Source organism: Arachis stenosperma, chromosome 9 (assembly GCF_014773155.1).
Source record: "Arachis stenosperma cultivar V10309 chromosome 9, arast.V10309.gnm1.PFL2, whole genome shotgun sequence".
NCBI lineage: Eukaryota > Viridiplantae > Streptophyta > Magnoliopsida > Fabales > Fabaceae > Arachis > Arachis stenosperma.
Window position 1 is genome coordinate 15,996,769 of NC_080385.1, and position 19,781 is coordinate 16,016,549.

The 19,781-nt window shown below is 32.6% G+C and overlaps 2 protein-coding genes across 2 annotated transcripts; one reads left to right on the forward strand and one right to left on the reverse strand.

Annotated features, from left to right (window-relative positions):
- Positions 1-6,954: 6,954 nt before the first annotated feature.
- LOC130950592 (probable LRR receptor-like serine/threonine-protein kinase At3g47570) lies at positions 6,955-10,484 on the forward strand. Its single transcript, XM_057879143.1, has 2 exons — positions 6,955-9,665; positions 9,822-10,484. The coding sequence occupies exons 1-2, from the start codon at positions 6,965-6,967 to the stop codon at positions 10,199-10,201; spliced, it is 3,081 nt and encodes a 1,026-aa protein (XP_057735126.1). The 5' UTR covers positions 6,955-6,964; the 3' UTR covers positions 10,202-10,484.
- Positions 10,240-15,291, reverse strand: LOC130950593 (probable lipid-A-disaccharide synthase, mitochondrial). The gene is made up of 8 exons (XM_057879144.1): positions 14,982-15,291; positions 14,505-14,604; positions 13,902-14,007; positions 13,591-13,814; positions 13,295-13,373; positions 12,691-12,929; positions 11,840-12,066; positions 10,240-11,681 (listed from the first exon to the last, which is right to left on the reverse strand). Exons 1-8 carry the CDS (start codon positions 15,221-15,223, stop codon positions 11,492-11,494), a joined length of 1,407 nt encoding a protein of 468 aa, XP_057735127.1. The 5' UTR covers positions 15,224-15,291; the 3' UTR covers positions 10,240-11,491.
- Positions 15,292-19,781: the final 4,490 nt, after the last annotated feature.

Sequence of the window (19,781 nt, forward strand, 5' to 3'; positions counted from 1 at the left end):
CTTAACTATGTCAAAAGATTAACTTTGTTGATAGCTTACCAAAAACTATTTAATGATATTCTCTTCTCATAATAAAGATCTTTCTTAGTTCTATTTTTACATCAAACTAGAGTGAGATTCGTGTGCGAGGCGATAAATTAATGATAGTATATAATAAATATTAAAAATTATGTTTTGTAGAATTAAATTAAATGTGTAAATTAAAGTTAAATTTAAAAAGTTTGTAGTACAAAAGATTTGGATATTAGAGTTGCATGTACAAAATGACATTTTTATTTGGTGGTTTGATTTTTGTATGTCTTCTTATGTGGCGCTCGTCCTCTTTTTTTTTTATTGGTTGTTGTTAGAGTTGTTACTTTCTTCTTTCTGTGTAAGTTCTTGAGAAGGCATGTTCTTTATGAATTATTGAATTATATGCACTTTCTATTGTGTTGTTTGTTCCATCTTTGCAAGTATGTTCTTTCGAAATTGTGTCTTGAATTTGTATAATTTTCTTTCTCCTTAATCTCTTGATGGGTATGTGATCTTCGTCTCAAGATATTAGTGTTGGCGAAGTTGGTTCCTATAATCAATGAATAATTTAAATTAGAAATAAAAATGATGTTTAAAATAACTAAAGTAAGTGATTTTTTTTAGTATACCTGTTTTATTTGTTGTAATGGGTGTTGAAATTTAGTATTTTTTGTTAGAACAAATGTCTTGGTAACAAATAGGTGTTAAAATTTAGTGTTTTTTTGTTAGAACAAATGTCTTGGTAATAGTATATTGTTGAGAGCTTTCTTTAAGATTAAAATCATTTACATTGATTCAAATATAAGTGAGGTTGCACAAATTTTTTAATTGGGGTGGTGCTTCAATGTCGTTACTTTTCTGGAGTGCCATTAGATTTGAAGTAGTTGTACCCAACAATTTTTTTGTTTCGCCATCAAATAGTACAAAAGTTGTTGTATCACTTTGATCATAAACCTTTAATTGAATTTTGAACCTAAAATAAGTAGTGGGTTAGTAACTAATAGTTACCTTATTGTTGGATATTGTGGTGTTTGATTACATGTGCCACAAATGTAGTTATCTCCTTTTTCATATGCTTTTTTCATACACTTTTCACATTCAACATAGTTATCTCCATTGAGTAAGTTTGAGATGTTGTGTTGAGTAAGTTTGAGATGTTGTGTAGTTCAGAAATAAATTTTTTGTGCTAAATTTGATGTAATTTGAAGGAATAGTGATAAGAGACTTATATAAGTAATTTAAATAGTATGAAATTTGAATATTTGTAACGTAAAATTTATTATGATTAATAATATTATTATGACATTTGTAATATGGATGTTTATTACATTGAATGAGCTATTTATAGAAATTAATATATTAATTATTGGAGTTATAAATTTCTTGTATTGTTTACAACGGTAAAATATAATAAATATAGGTATATGAATTTAATGTCTTTGTAAGTTACAAATTTGGTTAGACACTATTAATTTTTAATTATTATCATTAGTAATTATTGTATTGTTTTTTTGTATATTTTTTTTTGTTGATTTGGAAATAATAGATGATTTGGCAAAATTTGAGTGGTTGATTCTAAAATTTTGTCGAGTAAGCGATATTGCTGATATGGCGTGAGTAGAAGAAGAGAAATAGCTTAAAAATAATGTGGGTAAACTTATATATCTACTTTTATATATTAAGAATAGATTAATTGTCTTTTTAATTTCAATAACTCATTTATTTTTTTCTACTTTTAATACCCTTCAAATATTTATTAAGTAATGGAAATTATAGTAACAGAAAAAATGTGTTGTGAACTTGTGATTGATAACATTTATTTTTGCATTTTTTTTTCAAATTTATAGATGTTAAATCAAATTTACTACTAATAATAATAATATAAACTAAAAATAGATAATTAATTTGAGAAAGACATACTATATCAATTAAATAATCCCAGTACATCTATAAAAAACGAAGTAAGCATTAGCTTTTTTTTTTTTGCTTACATAATGATTTGGTTTAAATGATAGTGGGTTAGACTTAGGGTTTGATTATTGGTATTAAGTATTTCATTTTTAATATTTATTATTTTCAGGATTTTTTGAAAATAAAATAAAAAATAATAACAAATAAAAATAAAATTTTATTATTTTTACTTTTTTTTTATAAAACCTTTAAAATAAAAGATATTAAAAAATAAAAATAAAAATAAAAATTTTCTCCACACCAAACCTATTCTTGATTTCCAAAGATGAAATAATTTTGGTTACTTTAGCGTGTCAAAGGCGCTTTGGAGAATTTTGTTTATCGTTTTTTATGATCGATTGGATCAGTACGTAATGCATGAGATAACAAGCTAGTGATGACAAAAGGAATTTATAATGATCAGTTAATATATACAAAAAATGCTATTTGACTATTTATATATTAAAATCGGTCATTAAAATCAATTATTAATATATTTGTATATAAATATATATGATTTAATTTATTTTTAATATATATTTATATTTTAATATATATATTTTGATGACTAATTTTAATGTACACGTACGTAACTCTAATATATATTGCCAGTCTTGGTTGGAAATACTAGAAAAGAAAGTGATATAAACCACTGTATAAACTTTAGCCTAATCAGGGGACCCATAATGGGACATTAGACTAACATTAGTGTTCATATTATGTTAAATGAAAATATGGAAGATGCCATTAGCTAGTACCATTTCATACTATTCTTGACTTCTTTGTAAATTAATTAATATAAGTGGACCATATATACTTCTCATGCGAATCCAAAAGCGGAAGAAAATTCAAGCATGATGCAAAGTTATTTCTTCAGACTTCTTTAACGTGCAAGAGACTCCGAAGAAAATCTCTTATTTGTGAGAATGTTTGTGTAATATATTACTTACCAATTACTATTGAGTAATTAGAACTGCACATAAATCGGATAATATTCATATATCTGCGATAATTATTTATATTTAATCTAAATTTTATGAATATTATTTGATCTATAGAGCCATCGGATTGGATAGGATCTGGTCCGCATTATAATAGAATTGAATTGCGAATTTGATAGTGATATTTACGGATCTAATCTCCAGATCCATATATTCGCACATCTCATATAAATAGCATAGTTTAAGAAAGTAAATTCTAATGTGATATGAATTTTAGTGTATTATTTTATGAATTTTATAATATTTTGTTTTTAATTTTTTATGTTGTACTTTAACTTAAAATAATTAAACTTAAATCTTGTGTTATTATTTTTCTTTTGTTATCCAAGAGAACTTTTATTGATAATATTTTAGGAGTAAATAGGCTTAAACAGGTGAAAAAATAGATTTTCTAGAGCCAAAAATAGCCTTAAAACAATTTTTTTGACTTATGCAGATATACCCGATATCCGATCCGATCCGACGAGTGTAGTACAAATTGGATAGAATTATAAGCTATATCAGATCCAATCCGATCCGTGTGCAGTCCTATAAATAATGAGTATTGAGTACTGTTACGTTTCTTTTTATCTATTCTTTGGCTTGTCTTTTTGCCACATAATATATATTTACTCTTATTTTCCTATGCAAATAATAAAATTTATTATTAAATTATCATTTATTATAATTAATTTATAAAAACATTAAAAATTATTCTTTTATTATTTCTCTATTAATAAAAAATAATTAATAATATTATATTTTAATTACTCTTAATTCTAAATTCTTAATAATTAAATTTGTAATGCTACACGTACAAGTATTTTTGTAATTAAGTCTAACTTATCGATATAGAATAAAAATTTTGCACATAACACATAAACTTATTAATATAGTATAGAAATTTTTGCACATAGCATATAAATTTTTATCGCAAATATATTTTGTTGGTTGGATAAGACAACGTTCTTGTTAGTATAAATTTCGACTTATGAAGTAATTCGATTAGGATTTATCGAAATTTGAGAAAGATCGACGGATCAGGCCTCTGGCTATCAAGAAACAATACTTTTGACTACAATAAGAATAATAGTCAAGATCGAGAGTTTAATAAGAAGAAATGGGTCGAAACTAGATACACCATGTGGATAAATTTGAACACGATGCGAGAACGTGGAGTTTGGAGACCAAGGCAAGATAGAACGTACGAAAGCTATTATGAAGATTTTTCAGAGTCAAGGGAAGGTCGTAACCTGAAAAAAAAGAAGAAACTGAGTCGTGGGCAAGATTCTTCAAGAATAATCCTATTCTTAGAATCTATAAATAGAAGAAGTTTTAGAAGAAAACGGGAGGACTTCAATAAAAAATACTATATCATCACACAAAACTCTGTAAAAATTTCTAATCTCAGTGATGCAACGAAAGACCATGAAGTGCATGTGAGTGTTAAAAGCCCCTTTTATTTTATTGTTCTTCATTTTTCTTTCTTTAATTCCTTTGTTTTAAACGTTTCATTGTTATTTTGTTGTTCTATTGATTTTCATTTTACTTTTACACTTTCATGTATTTAAATTTCTCTTTCATTTATTTCGCATATTTTTATTTTATTTGTTGAAATTTGTCACTAATAGTTCGACACAATTTGTTTTCGACACGAACACTAAGTAATTCCCGGATCGAGCTCACTCTTTTTAGAGGAGTCGTATCTGTTCCCCGAACTGAAATCTTAATACAAGCTCGATTCAATACCCTGTCGAAATTGCTAAAAATCGAGTGAAATAATTCTAAATATGTGGTCCTTCAAAAATTTTTATGTTGTACACCAAAATTTTTGTGTTGTACATATTTGTTAGTTAAGTCTCAATATTCTAGACATATGGTCTTTAAAAAATTTCTGTGTTGTGCACCAAATTTTTCATATTGTGCATGTTTTGTTAGTTGGGTTCAGTATCTGGACATAATCTTTAAAAAATGTCTATGTTGTGCAGTAAAATTTTTGTGCTCAGAAATTATGCTGAATATATATAAGAGGAGAAGAAGATGAAAAAAACGCCGATGATGATAACGTAATAGAATGAGGAGGAAAAAGGAAGAAAAGAAATCTAACAAGAAAAGAACATTGAAGAAGAAAAACAAAAGAAGACGACGATGAAAAAACTCACATATATAAGCGTAACTTGATTGTAGGGCTGCACACGGATCGGATCGGATATAGCCTAAAATTCTATCCAATCCGCATTGCATTCATCGGATCGGATTGGATACGATATCCGCATACTTGCAGATCGAATATCGAGTATATCCGCATATTTAAAAAAATTTTCATTTTAATATTTTGTTTGGCTGTTTTTACAAAAAAATATCCAGAAAATTCATTTTTTATCTGTTTAAGCCTATTTACTCTTAGAATATTATCAATAATAGTTCTTTTGAATAACAAAAATAAAATAATAACACAAGATTTAAGTTTAATTATTCTAAGTTGAATTACAACATAAATTAAAAACAAAATATCATAAAATTCATAAAATAACACACTAAAATTTATATCTCTTAAACTATGTTATTTATATGTGATGTGTGGATATACGGATTTGTGGATCGGATCCGCCGATATCACTGTCGAATCCGCAATCCGATCCGATCCGCCGATTCGATGACTCTGCGAATCGGATAATATCCGCAAAATTTGAATCGAATGCAAATAATTACCGCGAATATGCGGATATTATTCGATTTATGTGCAGTCCTACTTGATTGGACTTGGTTTAAAATTTATTTGGCCGCTTAATTTTATTATAATTTAAACTATACGCCAAAGAAACAAAATAATTGGAAATTCATTTGAACTTATAGTCTTATTTCCTGTCCAATAGAGGAAAGAACTATGTGAACACGGTATAAGCAACAAAAAGTGGAAAAAGTAACCTAGTTTTAGATTTTGATGCATACTTTTTTTTTTTGTCGGTGAATTAGACAACCCCCAATCTTAGGTACACAACACACCCACACACTCTTTACATATTTTATCACATTTTTTCTCAATTGCATTCTTTAGGGTTTGAACCCTAAACTTTTGAGATAGGGAGGGGGAGATATGCCATTAGAGCCAAAGCTCATTGGCGATGCATACTTGATATGCCCATAATGCACGGCATGGATGGACTATCCAGGGCTGCGTTTTCCACAACTAAACGTCCCAAAAACGCGTTGTCGTACTCACTTTTATGGTGCTGCATTAGAACATTAATGAGGGCAAGCTTCTAGTTGCAACTTTGAGATAACCACAACATTAATTAAAAAAAAAGGGGAGAGAGAGAAATGAGGTGTTAATAATTCGATACAACAATTTGATCAAATGCATAAATTCTCCACAATCACCCAGGATACTCGGCATCCATGCTGTTGTCAATCGACTCCATTCATACAAGTGAGTTAATAATTCGACGGGCCAAAAAGAAATGAGTGTTAGTAGCTGATACGGAACCCATATTTTCTTTTTATAAGATATCCTTCGACATAATTAAATCCAATACTTGAAGAGAAAGTCAATGGTATTTGGTAGTTGCTTTCTGATTGCGAAAGCAACAAATGAATTCAACGACAGATTGCAATAATAATGCAACAAACTAGATAGGGAATCCCACATATTTCAGAAATTAACAGCAGTCCAAGAAAGCTGTCGTTACCTACAAGTACACACACTACGTGAAATAGGTCAATGAAGCTACTGAATTGAGTGAATTCCCATTAAAAAATTCTGGTTTTTCTGATTCCATATGGATAAGTGAATTTTAAATTTTTATCCAATTATAAACTCAAAGTCAAAGGTACTAAGAAGCTCCTGCTTAAGTTTCAATTTTTTTAATCCATCTTTAGTTGAAGTCTTTGAAAATTACACAAGAATCGTTCACATGAAACTTCCTTCTATATTTCATGCAGACCACCCTAGCTATTATTTTCTATATATAACAGCATTACAACATTTCGCTCTATCTAAAGCCAAGTTTTCCAACAAAACAATGCCTCTTGTTTCCACCCCATATCCAATCTGGTCCATGTACCTCTTCCATGCTTCCCTTCTCTTTTATGTATACTTAGTGTGGCTACAGCTTACAACAGCCGCCGCCGCCACCGCCACCTTGGGAAATGATACTGATTTCATGGCATTGCTTAAGTTCAAAGAATCAATATCTGATGACCCACACGGAGTTTTGACATCATGGAACACCTCTACCCACTTTTGTAACTGGCATGGAGTCACATGCAGCACCAAACATCAAAGGGTTGTAATGTTGAATCTTAAAAGATCTGATTTGCGTGGGATTATATCGCCTTATATGGGCAATCTCTCCTTTTTGAGAAACCTTTACCTCCAAAACAATAGCTTCTATGGAGAAATTCCAACGGAGTTGGGTCGTTTGTTCAGATTACAACAACTCTCACTCTCAAACAACATACTAACAGGGGAGTTTCCTATCAAATTGACAAATTGCTCTGATCTAAGGCACTTAAATGTGTCAAGCAACAATCTCCATGGCAAAATACCAATAGAGATTGGATCACTAAGGAAGCTTGAAAAGCTGAATCTTTTCACAAATAATTTCTCCGGACAAATCCCACCTACCATGTGGAATATTTCTTCTCTTGATGTTCTCTCTCTGGCCTATAATAACTTGGAGGGCAATTTACCAGAAGAAATGGGACAACTTAGAAACTTGTCAGTTTTTGCAGTACCTGGAAACAAATTGTCCGGTACGCTTCCTGCTTCACTTTACAATATGTCATCTCTCTTTTTCATCACAGCTGCAGAAAACCAATTTCACGGCTCCCTTCCAGCCAACATGTTCTCCACCCTCACCAATCTGCAGGTGTTTGGCATTGGAGCAAATCAAATGTCAGGTCCTATCCCAACTTCCATCACAAATGCATCTTTACTTCAAGTATTTGATATTGGTGTTAACAGTTTTGTTGGACAAGTTCCAATTCTAGGAATGTTGAAAGACCTTCACTGGCTAAACTTAAATTATAATAATCTAGGCAATGGTTCAGATAATGACTTGGATTTTACTACATCTTTGGTAAATTGTACCAAATTGGAAAATTTGATTTTGTCAACCAACAAATTTGGGGGTCCTTTGCCCAACTCCATAGGTAATTTGTCAACCCAACTCATTCGACTATATCTTGGTGATAACCAGATATATGGAACTATTCCTGAATCTATAGGAAATTACATAAATTTAATTGCCTTGGTTCTAGAATACAATCAATTTACTGGGACTGTTCCAAATACTTTTGGGAAGCTTCATAAGCTCCAACTGTTAGGTTTGGGGATAAACAAACTATCAGGACAGATACCTAGCTCCTTGGGTAATCTTACTCAATTGCTTCAAATAAGCATTTCAAACAACAAGTTGGAAGGAAAAATTCCACCCATAGTTGGAAATTGGCAAAAGTTACAATACCTGGAACTTTCAGGGAACAATCTTAGTGGTGCTATACCCTTGGAGGTATTCAGCCTTTTCACCTTGTCAACATTGTTGAACTTATCTCATAACTCATTTTCTGGCACTCTACCCGTCGAGGTAGGAACCCTTAATAACCTTGGCACTTTGGATCTATCTAAAAATGATCTGTTTGGAGAGATTCCCACAACCATAGGAGAGTGTATAAATTTGGAATACCTAAACTTACAGGGGAATTCCTTCAATGGGACAATACCTCCATCAATTGCTTCATTAAAGAGCCTTATCCAATTGGATCTATCACAAAACAAATTGTCTGGATCGATTCCAACAGCATTGCAGAGCCTTTCTCTACTAACATACTTAAATTTGTCTTTCAATAAATTGGATGGCAAGGTACCAACAGAAGGAGTTTTCAAGAATACAAGTGCAATATCAATAGCAGGCAACAAGAAGCTTTGTGGGGGCATCTCAAAGCTCCACCTGCCACCATGCCCCAATACTAACCAACAAAAAAAGCAGCATAACTTGAAGCTAGTGAGAATCATAATTTGTGTGGTCATTTGTCTTCTACTGTTGTCAATTCTTACTATATGTTGGAGTAGGAGGCAAAAGCAACTATCATCTTTGATATCAAAAACAACAGACCAGAGCTCGATAGTGTCGTACCAAAGCTTATATGCTGCTACAGAAAGGTTTTCTACCAACAATTTGATTGGTTCTGGGAGTTTTGGTTCTGTGTACACAGGATTCCTAAAATCAGAAGACAGGGTCGTTGCCATAAAGGTGATCAACCTTCAAAGGAGAGGAGCTCATAAGAGTTTCGTCACTGAATGCAATGCACTAAGAGTTATTAGACATCGAAACCTTGTGAAGATTCTTACATGCTGCTCAAGCATAGATTATCGCGGGGAAGAATTCAAAGCACTAGTTTTTGAGTACATGTCTAATGGAAGCTTAGAAAAGTGGCTGCATCCACAAGGTGAAACTGCAGATCGAACACATACTTTGGACCTTGCTCACAGATTAAATATTCTTATAGATATAGCTTCAGCGTTACATTATCTTCACTATGAGTGTGAACAACCTATTGTTCATTGTGATATAAAGCCAAGCAATGTCCTTCTTGATGATGACATGGTAGCTCATGTGACTGATTTTGGATTAGCAAGGATTCTCTCAACAATAAATGGCTCCTCTCATAACCAATCCAGCACAAGTGGATTCAAAGGGACCATTGGATATGCTCCTCCAGGTATGATCATTACCTGAAAACTTTAAATTCTAACATTTCCTTTTCTAAAAAAAACAGGAGTTTTAGACCATTCTTTTCTAGAATGGAATTTTATGCTTGTTGTATTATTGTTGGTATGTTATATCGCTAATCATTGACCATAATCAACGTGTTCAGAGTATGGAATAGGTTCTGAGGTGTCAACACAAGGTGATGTATATTCTTTCGGGATTCTAGTATTGGAAATGCTAACTGGCAGAAGACCCACGGAAGAATTTTTTGAAGACGGTGACAATCTTCATAACTATGTGGAAAGGGCATATCCAGAGAAGCTTTTGGAGATTGTGGACTCAACCTTTCTACTGAAACAATTAGAGAAACCATTAGCAGAAAAAGAAGGCAACATAGTGTCGTGTGTATTTTCTCTAATCAAAATTGGACTAGCTTGCTCAGTTGAATCTCCGAGAGAAAGAATAAATATGAGGGATGTCATTAGGGAGCTAAATGTAACCAGAAACGCATTTCTTTGTGGTTTAGTAAATGTGGAGTATTGTTGACCACATAAATATAAATAATAAATTAAGAATGCATGTTACTTCCAGATTATGGGTCCAACAAGCTATAAAGCTTTTAAATCAGTTTGAAATTTCCATGTAATTGGAAAGTAGTAGTGTTAGGACACCCAACTAGTTCCACTTAGAAGAGTTAATTTCCATAACTAAAAAGGAGTGGATTAGTGAAGAGAGTGGAGAGTTTTCAAATATCCTTTCCATATTTTAATTATTCAATAGACAATAGTTGTATGATTTCTGATGAAGATTGTATACAGCTTATCTTGTTTGTTACCTTTTCATTTTCTTCTCCTACCTAGAGAATATGCTTGTTCTTCTATGTTTGTTTTCTTGAAATAACCTATAACATGAGCTTCTTGTCGGAAGTTCTATATAGTATACACTTATTCTACAATAGAATTACCAGTTCCTATCAAGTACATAATGGAATATCTCTATTTTTACTTCAAGAGTGAAGATTGCCAACTGAGATGCAAATCTCAAGTTTAATATTCAAAATTTAATCTCAAGAATAAGATAGGCCTAATCCAGGCATCTAAGAGTCTTGCATATCGGTATCTAGTGCAAAAAGTGAGCTTATGCGAGAGTGGGAGGAACAAATCCGAGCAGTTAGATATTGCATAAATGGAAAGGTATCTAAGTGATCATCTGACATTTTAAAAAACTTAAAGCCTAACCATCCATGTATGGTTATATGCTCAGATTTGCTCCTCTCACTCTCACATCTAGATGCAATAGGAAGCATCAAAGAGTTAGTGTTGAACCTCAAACAAAATCACTTGCAAGGGATTGTATCACTCCATTGGCCTCCAAAACAACAGGTTCAATGAAGAAATCTGACATGTGTTTACGATATAGTAGATAACAGATAGTCTTTGCATATCTCTCTTCTCAAATGATCTTGAGTTATGGAAATGGCTAAAATAAGACAGTCAAAGAAATGTTTGTTTTAGTTTTTTTCTAACAAAAAGCTTTCCATATAAGCTATTCATCTCACATCTACTGAACAAAACTTCTTAGATGAGTAACTTCTATGAATGATTGTAAACATTTGGAACCTCTGTGTACTAATTATGGTCAGAAGACAGTAACAAGCATATTGATATAATTAAAAAATGTATTATAAATATAAATAAAACCTGATGCATTTCCGAGTGCTTTAGATTACATGTGGTTTGGAACATTAGGTAACAATCTCCACCTCAATGTTGAACTTTCGTTGTAAATAATTTGATGTCGTAGATCCTTCAATATTTGGATGTCCTTAGATACTTGTTATATAGGCTTTCCATAGTTCAATATAGTCAATGCTGCAACTACACTTGGACTGTAGTTAGAATTAGCTCTCATCAAATCTTGTTGAGAAAGGTTGCCTCGTATTCTTTCTGAAGGCAGTAGAAGCTTAACAAACTTTTCAGCTGCCACTATTTGTTCTTCTCGAAAATTGTTATCGTGTATTAAATTCCTGTAGTATAGAGCCAAGACCTCATCAAATGTCCCAGAGAAATATTGTTTTGCAACTGAATAGTAAAGTGCAATGCTTTCATTTTTACACGCATTTTAGCATACACTAAGCTTTTGAGACACATCACACATATGAAATATTTTGCGTGTAATTCTTACATGAGCAACAAGGCTAGGTTCCCTGGTGTGCAGGACCGGAAGAGCGCTTCAGGAATAATAGCTGAATCCAAGAGGATATTGGGAAGTGAAATGTATTGTATCTTAGCTTTGTATTTGATATACCATTCAGTCAAAAAATTGGCACGATATGCAACAACACAAGGTAGACGTGCAAGCTGCAGCTCCACAGCAACAGTCCCAGATGTGCATAATGCAACTCTACTTGCCTGCAATGCAGTTACCTGAAGTTAACTAGGAACAAGTCAAGAATGCAGCCTTATAGGCAAAAAGTGTAAGGTATATGGGGTCAACAAATGAATATTAAAGCTTTGTTAAAATCAATTTATCTATATTCACATAGTTAGTTGATTGTAGCTTTAAACCATTTCCAAGTTCAGAAAATTATCCTATTATGGTCCTGTCTAATATAAAGTAATATTGTAATAATAAGATGAACATGAGAAAGTACCCAGAAGGAATAGATTGAAAACATTATTCAGGAAACATTTTGAGCATAACTACCAGTAATTTGTATTGGCAGGAACAAAACTGAAAATTTCCTATGCTGTCACCAATTATGGTGCCAAGGCAAGTTCAGATTTATGTATTTCTATACTGCACACAAATTTGACAAAGCTGGCTCTGTCAGAATCTGCAATGAGCTAAAAGAAACACTGGAATTGTTTCTTCTTTCCCATTTTTGATAGAAAAATAAATATAATAAAAGATATAATAGAACTGTTGAATCAAGTTTTGGAAATTGCAACAAGTCTTTACAAGATAAGTTCATGAAACCAAATTCCAACGACTTCAACATATTTGTAAAAGATGAGTGTACAAGGGGACCTTACACTAAAGGCATCATATCTCAGCTGAGTCATTCCGCCAGGAATTAAAACAGAAGGAAGAGGCCATCTATGAACAGCCTCAGCAATAAAATTTTCCACATACTTGTTAGGCGCAACATGAATGACTGTCATCATCTGAGGAAAAGTCTCTTTCAGGAGTTCCAATGTGTTTGCAAAGATGGGAAGCATCCGGGTGACTTCTTGTACCCTGCTTCCAGGAAGCAAGCTAATAACAGTGGCTCCTTAGAAGTTAAAGATCAATGAGATTTTACATCAAAATATGATTTCAAAAGCTGAACAAAAAAACTATATATGACTGTAAAAAATAACCTTTAGCCCAATTCTATCAAATATAACGTATTTATTTCTATCTTTTTTTTTCATGTTTTCATTTTTTAAATGATAAAACCCAATTTTTATATCCTTTTCTTTCACACCTACTATTTATTTCTGCAAAGAAAGCAAAAACAAATACTTATCTGAGAAAAAGACTTAAAGTAAAATTGGTGAAAGATCAAACAATATCCTTACATGTGCCTGCACCACAAACACTAAGCAATTGAGAAAAGCATATTGAGCATGTGGATCTTCATCTGATTATCCATACCTGAGGGTATCACATGTTTATTTCGGAAATCTTCAGCATTGCCTTCAGCCCTCCAATCAGGGACTAAGTAATTGCTTCTCTGTGAAAATATCCAGCAATTACTACAAACTTAACTTTACCAAACGACTTAGCACAGTGAGAAAATCCAATACAAGGTTTGCCACATATAAAAGACGAATAAATATATATTTTGATCGATTGAACAATGAAAAGATAAATTATAACACAGTTTTAATTTAAATTTAATGATAAGCAGAAATAAGCTTTATTAAAACTACAAAATAATTGAGTCTTACCAAATTCAATTCTAGAACATCTTCTAGGACTGGATGGCCAACAAAGGTTGCAGACACTCCATTCAATTTACATATTTTATCTTCATTTGGAAGTATGCACAATAGATGATCTACAATTTCTGCTAGCCCTCTGAGTCTTGCTTCGCCTCCTTTCCATGCCCAGAATGATGGTGCTACATAGTGAAAGTGTACTGGCCAGTGTGGTTTTTGCTGATTATATCTAGCTGCAAAGCCATTCCCCCACTTGCATACAGCTTAACTGTCAACAATATAAATGTAGCAGTTTCCCAGCAAGGCAGGGGAATTAGTACCTCTTAGCTGCTTCAAGAACCGGAAAGAAAAGCCTTTAGAGTCTACGGTTAATACAACATGAGGCTCAAATGAAGCAGCTGCTTCTACAGTTTCCTTCAATCTCACCTGAAAATTTTAAATAAGCAATCGAAATTTATGTTCTGAATATCTCCTTTCACTAACACATACATGACATCTACATAACAAAATCCAACAAACAAACCTAGGACTCAATTTCAATGTTCATCTTTAGGAGGTTGATCTAAAAAAATTCTAAAGAATAAGAACATTCCTTAACAGTTAGTGCTAACATAATTACATGTCCTACTTATTTTAAATAAAAATCTAAAAAATTATACTTCATATCAATAAGGGTGAGCCTTAGCACAACAGAATGCTTGCTGCCTTGTGACCTAATATTGGCTTATTAGAATAAGGCTGCTTACATCTGTCCTTCCCATACCCCAGTAGATGGAAGGCTAGTGCGCTTAAGTTTCAAAATTCAAATTAATAAAGTCATAGCAAAACTTCAGCTACTATAAAAAGGTAGGGTACACTACCCTCTTAACTAGAAATGTTGACTATTGCAAAGAAAGCAAGGAAGATAATATTCACACACTCACTCGGATTCTATACAAATGCGGCAGTAGTTCCCAAATTCCCATGACCGAGATATCCTCAATGGGAAAAAGAGATTGCATTCCTTCACTTGACATCTTAGCCCTGAAATAGATAAACATCAAAATGATAGATAGTAACATAAAAGTTAACAGAACTCCAAAATGAGTTCTTCCAAAGAGAAAAGAGAGTGATCGAAGTTACAAATGGAGAAAACGAATCCTTTCACTGATTACAGAATCACAGTCAGCTTATATACAAGTCCCTAGAATGTAATCGTGTAACTAACTATGCAAGCTAAGCAACAGCTAGAAAAGGAAATTTAACTAATTCTAACTAACTCTAGGTTCTTCATCAATATGACTCCAATCATCAATTCTCGATTTGCAGAGATCACAATCAATCATTATGAGATGAACATTTTCAATTTCTCTTTGCTTCTTTTCTTATTGATGATTTAAGAGCGAAGAAAACGGTGTTACCCTCCAACACCAGCAAAGCGAACAGGGAAAGGGGAGAGAAGCTTGAGGGAAGCCATGACACGAGAAGCAATGGAGTCTCCAGAGACTTCGCCTGCAACAACGAAGACCCTCAGTTCCCCATCTCTTTCAGCCATCTCCAACGGCGCTTTAGTTCTTGGAACTGACGAAAACCACAGCGCACTCGAACTGCTTGGACTCCATTTCCTTCTGCACAAGGTTTTGCCAACAGTGGCGCCCAACATCGTCGTCCGAGGGACCACCGTACGCGCCACTCACCGTCGCCGATCACTGGAACCTGCTACCTGCTACCTGCTACCGTTAGATGAGGCCGTTATTTCTGTGTATATATATATATATATTCTTGGATTTTTTATTATAAAATAAAAAATATATATTTTTCTAAAAAAATTATTAAAACTTTATTTTTGGAATTTTTTTTAATTCAAATGCAGTTAATTTCATGTAAAGTTGATAGTTGAGAGCCGCCAGATAAAAATTTATTCAAATTATTCAAATCCTTTGACGACTCTCAATTATCAACTTCACGTGAAGTTGAATGTCATTGGGTTCTCACCTTTTTTTTTTATGTTGGGGCAAGTTTATCGTAACTCCTTGCAAACTCTATAAATTTTATAACATTTATAACAGAGCTGCTACACATCCATATAACTATATAATCAAGTTGGCCCAAGCCCAAATAAAATCAGGCGTATTAAATGGCGTGTGACAACACGCGCCAGACGAAAGAAAGCCCTCCTCTTTCATTCGCACTTCATTATGAAAAAATGTTACATCTTCTTCAACACAAAACCAATACACGAAACCACTCATTCTCTTCGAATCTCTCTCAACATCACTCAAACTTCAATCACATTCTCTGCAGAAACCACTACTGGAAAAGAAACAGAAGAAGATTTTGCAAGCAACAACCAGAAACGAATAAAAACAGCAACAAAGACTACCAAAGATATGAGAAAATTATTGTTCATTTGAAATCATGCAATGTCGCGTTTCTCCTAGTTCCGTTTTAGTTTTACTGGATTGATTTGCTTCGTTTAGTAGATGGAACTATTGTGAATGATTTATACAGTGTAACTAACGCTTGGAATGAAATTTGTTGTTATTTTCGTTCAATTCAGTGGATAGTGTAACTAGGGCTTTAAGATATACATGCTTGTTCTTACTGGTGTGGATAGTTTAACTAGAGCTTTGAAATTGGTTGTTACTATCTTCAGTTCTTTTGCATGGAAGAATATTATTCTTATTGATTGAAAATTGATCATCATTTATTAACCACATGAACGTTTTTCGGTTTGGTGGCCTTTGTGATTTTGGTTCTGTGCATGAATGAGTTTCGGTTTGGTGGCTTGTGGCATTTTTATTGACTTGATTAAGATATACATGCTTGTGCTTGTTGATGTATTGAATGAAGTATTGACCAAAATTTTTCATTACAAAACAGAACAAAACAATATCTCTCTTTCTACAAAATTTTTAAGCATGAGTTACACTTGATGTAAATGAGTTTTGTTTAGGACAATTGACATTAGAGACAACTCTTTCACTTTGATAAGCTATACTACTGTCAAATTGTCTCATTATATTGGATAGATTTCAGCACGAATGGTAGTTAACCTTGATACTTAAAGAAAGATATCAAGTTTCAGTAAGAGTGTTTAAAGAAGCTAATTCGCAAATTTTATTTTGAAAGAACACCTAATTCATGAAATTTTAAAAACTTTTCTTTTGGAAGATGTTGATTTGATTAAGATATATGTGGTTGTTCTTTTTTGTGTGGATAGTTTAACTAGAGTTTTGAAATTGATTGTTACTATCTTCAGTACTTCTTTTGCATGGAGGAATACTATTCTTGTTGATTGAAAGTTGATCATCATTTATTAACCACATGAACGTTTTTCGGTTCAGTGGCCTTTGTGATTTTGGTTCTGTGCATGAATGAGTTTCAATTCGATGGCCTTTGTGATTTTGGTTCTGGTCATGAATGAGTTTCGGTTCGGTGGCTTGTGGCATTTTAATTGACTTGATTAAGATATACATGTTTGTGCTTGTTGATGTATTCAATGAAGTATTGACCAAAATTTTTCATTACATCAAAACACAATAAGAAAATGGCAATAATGAAGGAGAATGCACATTATAACGTAAGCAGATTAAATATATTTATCCGCTTTTATTTGAATAATATCTATTTTGTATTATAAATATATCATCACATTCTGTTTCAAAACTTGCAGAATACTCATTATTGCAGATGCCAAACAAGGCAATAGCAACAATGTACAGAAAAATGAGTCAAGAAAAGAAAGATATAATAGAAGAAATGGGATTTGGTGCCCTGACAAATGTCCCAGAAATGAACGTCTCTAATACCCTGTTGAAAGAATTGCTTGATCGCTTTGATGAAGAGAAAGAATGCTTGAAAACTCTCCAGGAGAAAATATACATAACTCCTCGGAAAGTAGCAGCTGCCCTCGACATAACCAACGGAGGTAATACACTTTCCACTTACTACTTATTTTCAGTTTATTGGTGTCCAGAAAATTAAACTGGCCATTTTGGACTGATTTTTGCTATTAAAATATTGTAGGAAATTATTTTCTTGATAAAGTTGATTACAACAACCTGAATCTAGCAGACAAGGAATGTGCTGGATATGAGTGTAGAAGGGGAGGAGAACCAGAAAATATTCAAGAGAACTTTTGTTGTCTTCATACAAAAGTGCTTCTTGCTCCCCACAACGGTAAGTGTGACCTCCCCAATCCGTAAGCCACCGATCTTTCATGTGGACAACATTCAGGAATGGGATTGGGCAAAACATGTTCTCAACTTCTTGATGAAAGGAGTTGAAAACAAGAGAAAAGAGAAGAAACAGTCTGTTGATGGCTATGTTTTTGTGTTAATGTTGATATACTTCCATGAAACCAAGTTCCCCAACCCGTTTGCACCTGATGCTCCCCCTGCACCGTGGGTGGCTTATTGGACAAGGCAAATGATGCTTGAACAGATTTCATCCGAAGCAACAGAACCAATGATAAATACTCTACTAAAATTTTTCCAAAAATTTGCTTTCAAATGCTTTTAAAATACTCTACTAACTAAATAAATTTCTGTTTTAGGTTATAATTAATTTATTTTTCCTACTTGCAATTGTTAGTTTGTTCATTTGAATATTTTTGCATTAAGAAACATTTTTCTTGATGATTAAATAGTTGTCATGTACTATTCACCATATGAACATTTTTCGGTTCGGTGGGATTGTTTCATTTGGTTCACCGAATTGTTAATGTGTTTTCTTGATGATTAAATAATTGAGTCCTTGTTTCTGTTTTAGGAACTCCTGTATAGAAAGAAAAAAAATAAAAAAACAAAAACAAGTAACTTGGACAAGAAAGAAAAAGGAAAGAAAATAAAAAAGAAAATTGTCGAGACGGATTCTTCTTTGGAAGAGGAAAGACTTTCCGAATCTGAATCTGAAAGCCAGTAAGTTTAATTTTCATATTGATTTCATTTAATTTGTATTTGCTTAAATTTGTTTTTATGCACTTGTTCTTATGTATTGCAGAGAAGAAGAAATAAAAAAACCGGAACAAAGAACAGAAAACAACTACCGAAGATGGTTAAAAAACAAACCAAAAAACCAAATCCTGTGCCGATAGATTCAGAGAGCACAAGCGAATCTGAAAGCCAGTAAGTATTGTGTAATTTCTGTTAGACGTTTTGTTGATTGCATATATATCACCTTTTCTTCAGCAAATGAATTAATTTCGGTTCGGTGAGCTTCTAATTTTCATTTTAACACTTTAATTTAGTTTGGTTTGGTGGTGTCTATCAGTTTGGTTGACTTTATTGTTAGTGTCTTGTCTTCGGTATAAATTCGATGTGTTTATCTGTATTCCAGAGAAAATGAAATCGAGAAAACACCCGTAATTAAAAGAAAACAACCGCAAAGGGTGGAAAAAACACAAGTCCAATATGAGAAGGAGTAAGTTTCTCGAATCATATTTTCTTTTATTAATACTTACGTATTACGTTCCTTGATACTTATTTCATGAACTTTCAGAACTGAACAAGCAAAAAATAATGCTGCGGAAAGAAGAAAATGAGCATTGGAGACGATAAGAGGAAAGAGATCAAAGAAAAGAAATGATGGAGCTCAGTCAACAAACATTGCTCCGGATCAGTTTGACTCTCTAAAGGCACAAAATGAATTCTCTCAGACATAAGATTCAGTTTATTATTCCCGAGTTCTTTTTCTTTCTTTGCTTAATTTTGCTATAACCTTTTCTAATTCCTCTAGATTCAATTACTAATATTTATTTATTTTGCTTAGAGTGACTCTTACAAACTCAAGGAAGCTCTACACCTTCTGTAAATGCCGCGAGCAATACCAGGTAGATTGGTTCACTGCATATTGTATTTTTGGTTCGGTGGTAGCCCAAAAATAAATTTAATGTGTTTCTAGACCTCTACTTTTAATCTTGGTTTCTAATTTTAATTTGTTATCTTTTTTTAAGAAAAATACCCCGGAAAGACTTTTAAAACTCCACCATTGTAAGTTAAAAATATTTATGTTACTCTTTTAGATTTAGTTAATAATTTTTGTTTAATTAATCACAGGAAAAATGTGTTTAAATGTCACTAGAGCTACACCTAATTCTGAGCTACAAATCATTGAGTTTCAACAAGAAACTCCTTCTCAATCTTTGGAAGTGTGAGTTTTTCAATATGCAAATTCCTATTTTTCAAAATAAATTCTAATTATTCAACATTAACTTTATC

What these genes read in the sequence shown, in the direction of transcription:
- LOC130950593 (XM_057879144.1), bottom strand. Translation starts at nt 15,223, where the DNA reads ATGTTGGGCGCCACTGTTGGCAAAACCTTGTGCAGAAGGAAATGGAGT. An exon ending in CGCATTTGTATAGAATCCGA is followed by an intron (nt 14,008 to 14,504) that starts GTGAGTGTGTGA and finishes TAAAATTTTCAG; the next exon opens with GTGAGATTGAAGGAAACTGT. An exon ending in AACCTAGCCTTGTTGCTCAT is followed by an intron (nt 11,682 to 11,839) that starts GTAAGAATTACA and finishes TCTATACTACAG; the next exon opens with GAATTTAATACACGATAACA.
- LOC130950592 (XM_057879143.1), top strand. Translation starts at nt 6,965, where the DNA reads ATGCCTCTTGTTTCCACCCCATATCCAATCTGGTCCATGTACCTCTTC. An exon ending in CATTGGATATGCTCCTCCAG is followed by an intron (nt 9,666 to 9,821) that starts GTATGATCATTA and finishes CAACGTGTTCAG; the next exon opens with AGTATGGAATAGGTTCTGAG.